The sequence below is a fragment of the Astatotilapia calliptera genome, chromosome 3, assembly GCF_900246225.1.
Source record: "Astatotilapia calliptera chromosome 3, fAstCal1.2, whole genome shotgun sequence".
NCBI lineage: Eukaryota > Metazoa > Chordata > Actinopteri > Cichliformes > Cichlidae > Astatotilapia > Astatotilapia calliptera.
Genome location: NC_039304.1, coordinates 49,773,440 through 49,786,910, shown reverse-complemented (window position 1 = coordinate 49,786,910; position 13,471 = coordinate 49,773,440). Strand labels below are relative to the sequence as shown.

General features: G+C 47.3%; 1 protein-coding gene and 1 pseudogene across 1 annotated transcript; one reads left to right on the top strand and one right to left on the bottom strand.

Annotated features, from left to right (window-relative positions):
- Nucleotides 1-13,471, bottom strand: part of LOC113015543 (neural cell adhesion molecule 2-like) — a 298,755-nt pseudogene that overhangs the window by 64,330 nt on the left and 220,954 nt on the right.
- On the top strand, nucleotides 11,375-12,807 carry LOC113019745 (nuclear factor 7, ovary-like). The gene has a single exon (XM_026163565.1). It carries the CDS (start codon nucleotides 11,396-11,398, stop codon nucleotides 12,785-12,787), a length of 1,392 nt encoding a protein of 463 aa, XP_026019350.1. The 5' UTR covers nucleotides 11,375-11,395; the 3' UTR covers nucleotides 12,788-12,807.

Sequence of the window (13,471 nt, the reverse complement as noted above, 5' to 3'; positions counted from 1 at the left end):
AAAGCTTCACCAAAACAAGGCACCACTCAAATAGCTGGACCCAGGCTCGCCGCCCTTATGGAGGAAAACATAGAAGATGATCTCTGTGAGTTATTTTTACTGTCATATTATAAAATGTGATGTTCTAGCATCATGTTATTCTTCTTAAGCCTTTGAAAAGCTTCCTCTGTGTCCATTAAACTGATGACTTTAGTGCTGCTGTCTACTTGTTACATTTAGTACTGTTTAATTTTCAACCTAGGAAGATCTGTGAAAAGGACTCACAATATAACCTAATACTGTAAGATTACTTACAGGTAAAATACTCAGATTGTACTTAGATAAAAGTATGTAATCACAGACTCGCCCAGCCTGACTGCCTTGAAGTTCAGGTGTCTTCACTGCCTCCTCTGATAAGAGCTGGAGACCTGAGTAGGTTCGTCACCCATCAGCAGCAGATCACCTCTCGATCGGGCACGTTTTCATCTGGGAGGCTTTTAGAGCTCACTGCCCTCGGCGTCGCTGCTGGAACAACCAAGTTTTGCTATTGAATCTTTGACCTGCTGATCTCACAGAGGCAGGAGACCCAGAACATCCATGCCAGCTTCAGTTTATGCTCTGTCCTGTCATCCAATCAGATTTGCATGTAATACACTGATATTCAGCCCCAGCCTGGTGTTCTCTCCATCTCTGACCTTTCACACAATTTAAACTAACAAACTTTCTCTTTAAAACTGTTTGTCAATCACAATTTACTCGATTTATTATTATTCTATCACATATTTATATCAGTCATAATGAACTCAGTATGATCTGAGCTGTAAACCTGTATTGATCATCACAAACCTTTATAGCACTTCAGAGCAGCTCCTTCAGTGGCTGCAGCACCCACGATGTGGGCGGAGAGATTTCCTCCCCTCTGCTGTCAGACTCCACCACAAAGACTTTGCAGCTGATCAAACACACACATGTGCAATAGGACTAAGTGTAACACTCTTTTTCTGACAACGTTGTATTTGTACTCAGTTGTATATAGCATGTGTATTCTATTTTTATCCTATCATTCTATTCTATTCTATTGGGTACAGTTGTGTACAGTTTCTTATTCTATTCCAGTGTTCTCTCATGTTTGCTATGTAACTGCACTGTCCACTTCCTGCTGTAACAAAACAAATTTCCCACATGTGGGACTAATAACGATGCTCTTATCGTTACTGTATAACCACAGGTTCACTTCACATTTGGTAGAATATAAAAGGACAAAGCTGGACAATTGTCATCACATTTCTCATTAGTTGCTGTTAGCACAAGCACACAAAGAAAGCAGAGCTTTAGCTTTAGCTCCCTACATCACTTTTAAGCCTGGATGTTGAGGCTTTTGCTTCCTCTCAGCTGTGATGACATCTCTGTCTGCTCCATCTCACCCAACATCATCCATCTGACCTGATGCTACCTGACAAACTAAAGATAAAATATTAAATTCATTTTGCATCACTTACATTTAAAATACATTTAAGGTGGATTTCTTAAAAGGGAAGGGACTGACCTGACTGTTGTGTCGAGACAGGTGTGAAGGGAGTTAAATCCAGTCTTATACTACGGACGTGTTTGGTTTTGGTCTGTAATACGTTGAGTTTATTATCTATAAGTTAACATAGCAAATCCTCCATCCAGAGGCTAAAGTGATATCAGAGCTAGACTACTTTAAGTGGAAACAGATGATCGTCTGAGCCTTAAATGAAATAAGGTTAAAAAGAAATGCTGCTATCGACAGTGTGAGGCAGTGAGCTCTGTTATACCATATTTTTTAATTTTCTTTATTATTATTATATTATAGTGTTATTACCTTCCTGTTACTTCATAATAGAATGACAGTTAATGGTAAAAGTCTTGAATAGTTTTGAATTTATTTTTCCATGATCACATTTCATTCAATCACTCGTGGACTTGTGTGAATGTTACATGTATTATTTTCACCCGTGGATTTACAGACACTGTGTGAACAGTTTTCATTTTATCCAAAGTTTTACTTGATGTCCAACTGATAAAATCACTGACAGACAACAGAAGCAGGAGCTCAGAGAGAAATTCAATTCAACTTTATTCATAAAGAGACAAATCACAACGTTTGGTTTTATTTTACAGAAACTTCAAACTAAACCAAATTCAGGACGTGTATTAAACCTGCAGCTGATCCCTGTCTGCTGTTCACTACCTTTGATTTCTGTTACCAGCATCATCTCATGTTCCCCAGGTTCACTGACAACGCTGAAACCACCAGCGGGAGACTAAGAGTGCTGCTTTAAAAAGATTCAGACATTTTATTTTGCTGCAGCTCAACATGAGGCTGGATCCTGATTCTTTGTTGTTTTTGTTTTCTCTACATCAAGAAAACAGCAGCAACAAGAAGCACAGCAGGAACTGACAGGCTGACCTTCAGTCCAACAGATCCTCCTGTGTGACCTGCAGGTGAGAAACAGCTGTGAGGTGTCAGGTAGGTGATGATGAAGAACAGAACAGAATCCATTTGCTCTTCAAACTGCTGTCAGACATTATCTGCTGCACTCTGATCACATCACTCAGACCAGCTGCTTTCTACAAAGTCTCATCAACAACATCTTTACAAACCAACATCAGATTGTGTGTTTTGTGGTCTAAAGTTTTGTGCCTCTGGTTTCTCATTGGCTCACACTCTTGCAGAGCCGTAACACGCACATGAATGAGAGGTGGTGAGTGTAGTTCCTGTTAACAGGGTATTGCAGACCATCCTGCTAATTGCTGAATTTACTTTTGTCTGTCATATTTATGATGAAAAACAAATGTAATCAAATTAGATATTGATATTTTCATATGGGAACTGATCCTGCAACATGAAACACTGGGATTGGAAGTTCAGCATCGCTCCGCACATCATACCTGTGAGATGACAGACAGCAGTGTGGAGGAGAGTGCGACACAAAAACACAGAAATATGACTGACAGCTGCAAACGAAGCAGCATCTGCTGCAGGTGAAAGATATTGGGACTAGCAGAGCAGAGTGGCTTCACTGTAAAACAAAATTAGCAGTGAGTGTGAAAAGTTTCTGTGTGTGGAGTTCAACACCGTCCACTCAGAAGCTGCATCACTGGATGGTAGATTTAAAAAGCTTGCATTCAGTGACAACAGAGCTGTTGATGAGGCACTTCAGAGAATAACTGCAGCAGCAAAGTGCACTCCCACCCAGCTCCACCATTACAGGGCCAAGTGAAGGAGGAGCCACAGACGTCTGCTGTGTGGAGCCTCTTTGATGAAAGAGCTGCAGGAGATGCTGCAAAGAGAAATACTACAGCTGATGTTATGATGGAGATGAAATGTTATCTTGAGGAGCCCCTCATCCAACAAGGAGAAGGCCCACAGAGCTGGTGGGAGGCCAAGGCCACAGTCTTTCCCTACCTGTTGAAGGTGATGGAGGGGAAACTGTGCATTGTGGCAACATCTGTTCCTTTGGAGGGTCTTCTCAAAAACTGGGCAGATACTAAGGAGAAACCACATCAGCCCATCCAAGCTGAGGCAGCTGATTTTTCTGAATGTCAACCTGCACTGAGGACAAACTGTTTGGCTGCTGAGTTTGGTTCTGTTCTGTGGATTTGTTTACAGTGGGGCTTTTTGTGTTGAATTAAACTTAAAGGTTTGATTAAAATATTAAACAACAGTAAGAATGCCTGCTTTTGTAACAGAACAAAAACACAGAATTAGGCAATTATAAGGCTTTTCATAAAAACACTACATGCAAAAGGGTTTGTCAGCACACAAAGCATTCACATTTGCCAAGTAAAGCTAAAGTATGAGGCTACAGAGGATAATAACTTAAATGGCCTGTATTTATATAGCGCTTTTCTAGTCCCTAAGGACCCCAAAGCGCTTTACATATCCAGTCATCCACCCATTCACGCACACATTCACACACTGGTGATGGTAAGCTACATTGTAGCCACAGCCACCCTGGGGCGCACTGACAGAGGTGAGGCTGCCGGACACTGGCGCCACCAGGCCCTCTGACCACCACCAGTAGGCAACGGGTGAAGTGTCTTGCCCAAGGACACAACGACCGAGGCTGTCCAAGCTGGGGCTCGAACCGGCAACCTTCCGATTACAAGGCGAACTCCCAACTCTTGAGCCACGATCGCCCCTTAAGAGACATTTGGGAGCCACGAGACGTGCAAGATAATCCAGAGCTTAGATCTAAATAAGGAAGTCTTAACTCAGTAATGGAGAATATCCTCACACATTAAGAAGCACCGAGGGAGGGAAGTCCTTCATTACTCTGTCAGTCAGGTAGGTGATCAGTGAAGAACAGCACAGAATCTATGTACCTGCATGTTCAGCTCAATTTGTGGATGCAATAAGAAGTAAAGTGAGAGTGATCAGCTTACCAGTGACTGTGATATTAACCAGGTTACTGATGGCACCATTACTGGACTCACACCAGTAAACTCCGGTGTCGTGAGGCACCAGCGTACTGATTGAACATGATTGATCACGTTGCTGTTGTCCCCGCCCATCTCCACACTCAGCCCTCTGCAGTTTGCTGGTGTTTCTCCTCACAGTCCAATCAGAAAAGCTTTGGTCCTCCTCACAGATTACAGTCACAACATCTCCCTCAGAGAAATCAGAGCTGTGAGGAAGAGGAGAGGTTAGATCAGGGCAAGGCTGGACTGGGACAAAAAGTCGGGATGAAGATTGAAAATGTGACGTCATTCAGGGGTAAAACCGCAAAGGATTCTGGGAACTTGTGGCAAGAGGTACTAGCGCACGCAGGCTTTTGAACTCAGTTACACAGCGATAAAAAGAAACACAAAAAATGGCAAGACGCTGTTGTATTATTAACTGCAATAGCCGGTCGCATGACAGCCACGGGAAGCCGACGGGTAAAGAGATCGTTTTTTTAATCGGATTACGCCGTTGAAGAGAAATTTTTTAAGCCATGTTTCTGAAGTAAGAGCCGACGGATGGTCTGGATATACCAAATATAACGTCTCAGAACTCTCCAGCTCACAGGTTAGTCTGCTCCAAGCATTCCCACAAAGGTCAGAGTTTTGTTGTAGTTAATGCGTCATTTTTCTTAACATAATTGGTGATATAGGTTACAAGCAAGTCTGGCGCTGAACAGAAATTGCTCCTTTGTTTATTGTTCACAAATAGTGAATTGTCCTGACACAATATTGCGTTTCGCTTCTGTTATTATGGTACATTGACAGAAACATATACTTTTATTCACAGGGTAAAACAGGTGTTTTGTATCACTAATTGTCCAGTACGATTACAGCATACAATATTATTGTCACTGCTACATTTCTGTGATGTGTACCAGAAATTATTTCCACTACTAATTAATTACCATTGAGCTCAAAGGTTATATTGTGGCGGACCACCAGGTGGCTCCACTCACACACAAGTTGAAGGGAAGTGTGGGGGTGGAGATTTTGGCGCTGACTATATGTGAAGTTCTGTCAGTTAATAAAGTGGTTGGAGTGAGACACTGAGACCTCTCCTGTCGTTGTTACATACCTCCACATTGGTGACCCCTGTAGTGAACATGCTAAGGCTCGACGACGAAGCCAGCTCTGGCCTGGAAGCATCGGCGGCCGCCGGACCTTCACCTCCGCCGATGGCTGCGTTTGCTGTGGCGCTTAAATTGCCGGATTTTTGGCTTCACGATCCTCCTTCATGGTTCATGCACGTAGAAGCTCAGTTTGCTCTTCGTGGAGTTTCAGCCGACGACACTAAATACCACCATGTGGTGGCCTCACTTGACCCGCTGTCAACCCGCCGTGTGATGACTCTCCTCCGGGATCCCCCAGCCCAGGGCAAGTACGCCGCCCTCAAGGGGCTGCTGCTGCGGCGTTACTCCCTCTCTGATGCTGAGCGGGCCGAGAAACTCCTTTCCATCGCGGGCCTGGGCGACGGCACCGCCCTCGAGCTCATGGAGAGCATGCTGTCCTTGCTGGGCGCGGAGGACGGATTATTTCTCTTCACCCACCTCTTTCTTCGACAGCTGCCGGCTCCAGTGCGCGCTGGCCTTGCCAACTCCCCGCTATTGGCCACGAAGGATTACCGCTCCCTTGCGGAAGAGGCGGATCGCATCCTCCTGGCTACCAGGACTTTCGGCGTCCAGACGGTTATTCAGGACCCACCAGCGTTTTCCCCCTCCCCCTCACCGATGCTCCACGGGCCCTCCGACTCGTCCACTGTGGCCGGAATCGCTGCACGGCGGCACCGCGGAAAGGGGCTTTGTTTTTATCACCAGCGTTTTGGAGCGAAGGCACGGCGCTGCCTCCCGCCTTGCAGTTTCCAGACCCAGCGCTCTGTAGCAGCCGCGACCGCTGGCAACAAGGAAAGGCTGCTTTTCTTAGAGGACTCACGCTCGGGGAGGCGTTTCCTGGTGGACTCCGGCTCACAGAAGAGCCTTCTTCCCCCGGCTGGCTCGGACAGGCTAGCTGAGGGTTGCGGGCCATTGCTAACAGCGGCTAATGGCTCTCCCATCAAAACCTTCGGTGAAAGGTTGGTGACTGTTTGCTTTCACGACCGTGACTTTCAGTGGAACTTTGTTGTTGCTGCTAGCTCTGTGCCTATAATAGGCGCTGATTTTCTTTGTGCTCACGGACTACTGGTTGATGTGGCTAACAGACGTTTAATTGATGCTGTGTCCTTTTCCTCATTACCCTGTTTGACTCGGGGTGCTCAGCCCGTAGTGCATGCTAACTCAGTAGATTCGGGTGACGTTTTTCAGTGTTTGCTTTCTGAGTTTCCCTCACTCACTGTCCCCACTTTCTCGAGCACGGTGACGAAGCATGGGGTAGAGCATTACATAACTACAGTAGGGCCCCCGGTGTTCGCGCGCGCGCGCCGCCTCGACCCTGCCAAACTGGCTGTCGCTAGGGAAGAATTTGCCACCATGGAGCGTCTGGGCATGGTGCAGCGTTCGAACAGTGCCTGGGCTTCTCCGTTACACATGGTGCCTAAATCTGATGGTCGGTGGCGACCTTGTGGGGATTTCCGCCGTCTTAATAATGTCACGGAGAACGATCGTTATCCCATTCCCCACATCCAAGATTTTTCCGCCCATCTTGCGGGGACCTCGGTTTTTTCTAAGATCGATTTGGTACGGGGATATCACCAGGTTCCCGTGCGCGCGGAGGATGTCCCCAAAACCGCCGTAATTACACCTTTCGGCCTTTTCGAGTTTCTGCGCATGCCGTTTGGCCTGAAAGGTGCCGCCCAAACCTTCCAGCGGTTGATGGACTCGGTCTTGCGCGGGCTGCCCTTTGTTTTTGTATATCTTGATGATATACTGGTGGCCAGCAGCTCGAAGGAGCAGCACATGTTCCATCTGCGTCAGGTTTTTCAGCGTTTGGCAGAGCATGGACTGATTATTAATCCGTCTAAATGCCAGTTTGGGTTGCCCGTTCTCGATTTCCTTGGGCACCGTGTTTCCGCCGAGGGCGCGGTTCCGTTGCCTGACAAAGTCCGAGCTGTTTCGGAATTTCCGCGTCCCACGACTGTTAAGGCACTGCAGGAATTTTTGGGGATGGTGAATTTTTACAACCGTTTTCTCCCCAGAGCGGCACATCTGCTGAAGCCCCTTTATGGGGCGTTAAAGGGTAAAAAAGCTAATGACCCCGTTGACTGGTTTCCGGACAGCATCCAAGCGTTTTCTGATGCTAAGTCAGCGTTAGCTAATGCTGCCCTTCTGGCCCACCCATCCCCCTCAGCGCCGATTGCGTTGACCACTGATGCGTCGGACATAGCGGTGGGTGCGGTGCTGGAACAGCGAATCTCGGGTGTCTGGCAACCGCTCGCCTTTTTCAGCCGTACGCTACGTGACAGCGAACGCAATTACAGCGTTTTTGACAGGGAGCTACTGGCGCTCCACCTGGCGTCTCGTCATTTCCGGTTTTTTCTCGAGGGTCGTCACTTTACCGCATACGTGGACCACAAACCCTTGACGTTTGCCATGTCCAAGGTTTCCGATCCATGGAGTGCACGCCAGCAGCGCCAGTTGGCAGCCATTTCTGAGTTTACCACGGACATTCGGCTGGTAAATCCAATCATGTGGCTGACTGTTTGTCCCGTGCGCTGGTTTCTCCCGTCTTTCTCGGCATAGACTACTCCGCCATGGCTGCCGATCAGAGCGGTGACCCCGACATCCTCGCGCTTAAATCCACCCAGACGGGCCTCATACTGGAGGACAGACCCGTGCAGGACGGTGGTCCCCTCCTCGTCTGTGACGTTTCCACCGGCCGCCCTCGCCCTGTGGTTCCCGCTTCCTGGCGTCGTCAAGTTTTTGACTCGGTACATGCTCTCTCTCATCCAGGGGTCCGGGCCTCTGTTAAACTGGTCAGCTCTAAATTTGTTTGGCCAGGCCTTTGCAAATCTGTTAAGGAATGGGCGTCGGCGTGCATTCCCTGCCAGCGCGCGAAGGTTCATAAACACACCAAGGCGCCCCTGGAGCCGTTCTTCATACCCGGCAAACGTTTCGATCATGTGCATGTCGATCTGGTGGGTCCCTTGCCGCAGTCACAAGGTTTTACGCACCTTTTGACTGTTGTTGACCGGACCACCAGGTGGCCGGAGGCGGTCCCCCTGGCGTCCACTACCGCAGCAGTGGTGGCCAAGGCGTTTTTGTCGACCTGGGTCTCGCGTTTCGGCCCACCCGCGGACATTACGTCAGACAGAGGCCCCCAGTTCATTTCCGAGCTTTGGTCGGCCATGGCTGATGGACTGGGGGCTAAAGTCCACCGCACAACCGCATACAACCCGCAGGCTAATGGGATGTGTGAACGGTTCCACCGGTCGCTGAAGGCTGCCTTTCGCGCCTCCTTAAAGGATGGCAATTGGGTTGACCGCCTCCCGTGGGTTTTGCTTGGGCTGCGCTCTGCGGTTAAGGAGGATCTCGGCGCTTCCCCAGCTGAGCTAGTGTTTGGTCAGCCCCTCCGCGTGCCTGGAGAATTCTTGCCTGAAAATCCTCCTCCCTGCTTCGATCCATCGGTGCTCTCTCTCACCCCGCTTTTGCACTCGCTTCGGGTTCCTGGTCCGGTGCACCATTGCGTGCCTGACACCTTTGTTCCAAAGACTTTAGAGACTGCTAAGTTTGTTTTTGTCAGGCACGATGCCCACAGGACACCGCTGCGGCCGCTGTATGACGGCCCGTTCAGGGTTATTGAACCGGGCCAGAAACATTTTGTTTTGGATTTTGGGGGTCGAAGGGAGACTGTGTGTGTTGACAGACTTAAACCAGCACATGTTCTTCTGGACAGTGATGTAGTGCCGGCCCAGGCCCCTCGCCGTGGCCGACCTCCTGCGCTGGGGTTGACAGTCTCTGGTTTTCCCCCCAGGACTACCCCCGGACCACCAACGTTTGAGCCTCCTCCTGCCTTTCCTGCTCGCCTTCACCAGCCTCGTTCACAGGATGGACCTTCCTCTGCCTGTTCTCTCCCTCCCAGGTTCAGTCGTGCGGGTTGTTTGCTTAGACCCAGGGTCCTGGACTGAATGGAGACCTGACTGTGTGTTCAAGGGGGGGTATGTGTGGCGGACCACCAGGTGGCTCCACTCACACACAAGTTGAAGGGAAGTGTGGGGGTGGAGATTTTGGCGCTGACTATATGTGAAGTTCTGTCAGTTAATAAAGTGGTTGGAGTGAGACACTGAGACCTCTCCTGTCGTTGTTACATACCTCCACAATATTAATAAACGGTTAACGAATGTGTATTTATGACGACGATTTGTGAGACTGGTAAACTTACCTTTGTTCGTACGATGGTCTTTACTTTCTACACGGTGCATTTCAAGGTCCTGCACACATCCGTCGGTAAACTGTACCTGGGCTTGTTGCAGTGACCTGAAGTTACTAAACTTCATGAGTGTGTGCACTCACTCCAAGAACCGTATGATTATAAATATGAGCGTGGTGAAAGTTGGGCAGCACGCTGACGTCTTTGGTCCCTCTGTGTGCTCGTAAGGGTCTGACCCTTTCACTCCTTTGATTTTTTCCTCGTATCTTTTCTTTGTCTTTTCGTCGAGACTTTTTTGTGCGGCAAAGAAAAAACAAGAAGGTATTGGAACCGGAGAATGAACGTTTTGCGGTGCTGCAAATGCTTGCATTTGATGCGGTACTTGGATTGTTTTGCCACGAGTTCCTGGCATGCAATGCGCGAAAATCACGTGATTGCTAAACAAGGGGGAGGGTGCATCCGGCCTCCTCGGCTGTAATTGGTCCAGCCCAGAGTCGATCATGACCAATTGGCCAATCCAACACCTTTCATTATATATACCCTTCCTAAAAAAAAAAAAATCCATCGGCCCATAAAAACAAAAAATCGCCAGCTATGGATCAGGGGTGTCAAACTCAAATACACAGTGGGCCAAAATTCAAAACTGGAACAAAGTCGCAGGCTAATGTTAATATTTATTGAAATATATTTATTCCTCCAGATATAAGAATGAATCTTTTCTCAAACACGTTTTGCTGAAAAACTGAATATGGAACAAGTTCTGCTCCAATTATTTGGGTAAAGATAAAAAACACTTTGATGGCCTATAAGTGAAAGTGAAAACGTGATAAACCAATAATATAATTAATAAATAATGATTATATTTTTTGATAAGTGAAGTTCACTGAACTGAAAGGAAATTTTGGTTTGATGATGGTTGACATGTTTTCCAAATAGAAGTTTTTCCTCTAGTGAGGAGATGCAGGTGCAGCAGAGCATTGCTGGAAGAAATGATCCCAAGGGTGGAATCTCCTGAGAAATCTTCAGAGACCCAGCGAGAAGTAGGGACCATAGCTGACAGCCCAGGCAGGGGTTGAGGTCAAAGGTCATGCTGTTTGGGGACCTACTGGTCATCATGAGAAGATTCTGGAACAACAGCAATGACCATAAAGCTGCACTGGATGGAGAGCTGTGCCACGGGGCTTTCCAGAGGTAATCACGAGGAGATTGTGGACAACATGTGAAATGAGATAAAAGCTCTTTATTAGTAACTTTTACAACTTCTGGCAGGTTAATGTCTGAACTTTGGAGTGAAACACACCTTAGTTAAAAGTCAAACAGCAACATTTTCTCCTCCCCTCACGTCACTCAAATGTGACAAACCAGGAAACAGGAAGTTCTTCGTCCTCAGTGCAGAGAGACGCACAGACGATCAGACTGAGCTCAGACCAAACTAGCAGCTTCCTCTGAGTGAGTCCAGCTACAGGAGAGAAAAGTGGAAAACTCCAACACTGCTGCTTCAAGCTGCTGACGCTCCACACACTGAATGTGAGTTTGAGCAAAAACACGACTCAAAGGAAGTTTCAGTGAAGGTGGTAGAGGAGGGAGGGGAGCCAGGACTGACTGTACTTCCTGTCTGCTGTTTTCAGCTTCACTCACAGACTCAATGGCTTCCAGATCAGAGGAGGATCTCTGCTGTCCGGTCTGTCAGGAGGTCTTCAGAGATCCTGTTCTTCTGTCATGTAGCCACAGCTTCTGTAAAGACTGTCTGAAGAGATGGTGGAGAGAGAGACCAACACACGAGTGTCCAGTTTGTAAGGAAAGATCAGTTTATGATCCACCTTTAAACCGAGCTTTAAAGAACCTGTGTGAGTCGTTCTTACAGGAGAGAGATCAGAGAGCTTCAGAGGCTCTCTGCAGTCTGCACTCTGAGAAACTCAAACTCTTCTGTCTGGACCATCAGCAGCCAGTGTGTGTCGTCTGCTGTGCCTCAGAAAAACACACCAATCACAGATTCAGACCCATCGATGAAGCTGCACAACAACACAAGAAGGAACTTCAGGAAACTCTGGAGCCCTTAAAGAAGAAGTTAAAGGTTTGTGAAGAAGTTCAAGTGAAGTTTGATCAAACAGCAGAACACATTAAGGTCCAGGCCCGACACACAGAGAGGCAGATTAAGGAGCAGTTTAAGAAGCTTCACCAGTTTCTAGCAGAGGAAGAGGAGGCCAGGCTGGCTGCACTGAGGGAGGAAGAGGAGCAGAAGAGTGGGATGATGAAGGAGAAGATGGAGGCTCTGAGCAGAGAGATAGCAGCTCTTTCAGACACAGTCAGAGCCACAGAGGAGGAGCTGAGAGCTGAAGACGTCTCATTCCTGCACAACTACAAGGCTGCAGTGGAAAGAGTCCAGCGCTGCCCCCTGCTGGATGATCCACAGCTGCCCTCAGGAGCTCTGATAGACCAGGCCAAACACCTGGGCAACCTGACCTTCAACATCTGGAACAACATGAAGGACATGGTCTCCTACACTCCTGTCATTCTGGACCCAAACACTGCTTATCCAAAACTCATCCTGTCTGAAGATCTGACCAGTGTGAGACCAGGAGGAGAGAGGCAGCAGCTTCCTGATAATCCAGAGAGGTTTGATTGGTTCTGCTCTGTCCTGGGCTCTGAGGGCTTTAACTCAGGGACTCACAGCTGGGATGTTGAAGTTGGAGACTGTACACGGTGGGGACTGGGTGTGTTAGCAGAGTCTGTGCAGAGGAAGGGAAGCATACGGTCTGGATTATGGAGAATACAGTTCTATAAAGGTAAATACTCAGCACTCTCACCATCAGCTGTCACTGCTCTCTCAGTAGAGAAGAAGCTCCAGAGGATCAGAGTGAATCTGGACTGGAACAGAGGAAAGCTGTCGTTCTCTGATCCTGATACTAACACACACATACACACCTTCACACACACTTTCACTCACAGGATGTTTCCATATATTCGCACTGTTGATGGTGGTAAAGTGAAGGTGTGTCCGTTGAAGGTGTCAGTGTCAGTGCAGCAGATGAGTTGAGGATGATGATGTTTCTAATGTTGTTTCCTGTCAGTGAGTTGAAGCTGTTAAACTGCAGCTGTCCTCCTGCTGCCTCGTTGTTCCAAAGCTCTTTGTTTCTCTTTTAGTTTCACTCTTTCTTTCTGTTTCTGCTGTCCACCTTTTCACATGGAAAATCATTTCACTGTTTCTCACTGAATGACTCCCCAAACTAGATTTGAAATTCTATCAAGTTTCTAATCATTACAAGTGATTCATGTTTCTATTTGATGTGTAAATGGAGATGATTTAGTTTGCTGGGATATGGACTGACATGTGTTGAATGGGAGGAGCAGTTTGTTGTTGTCTTCTTGTCTGTTTATGACAACAATAAATATGTTGTTGAAACAATGATTCATGTTTAACTCCATATATGAAATGTTTCTGATCTTTGAATTCTGTTTGATTAAAGACTTTCTTCATGACACAAATGAGATTTCAGTGTATTAATAGAACTAAATAAGCTCAGAGTTGAAAGGCTGGAGTATTATGTACGTGCTTCACTGTCAGGATCTTCAGGGGGATTCAAAGGGAAACATCAAACTGCTGTAATGAGATAAACTAGTTGGGCTGAACACACTTATCTGTAGTTTGTCTCCATCCAGGATCATCAGAATATAATGAACATGTGTGAAGAGCCACAAAATGCTGCTGCCCTCTCAGCAT

Bases quoted from the DNA above. Each gene is read 5' to 3' on its own strand.
- LOC113019745 (XM_026163565.1), top strand. From the start codon at position 11,396: ATGGCTTCCAGATCAGAGGAGGATCTCTGCTGTCCGGTCTGTCAGGAG.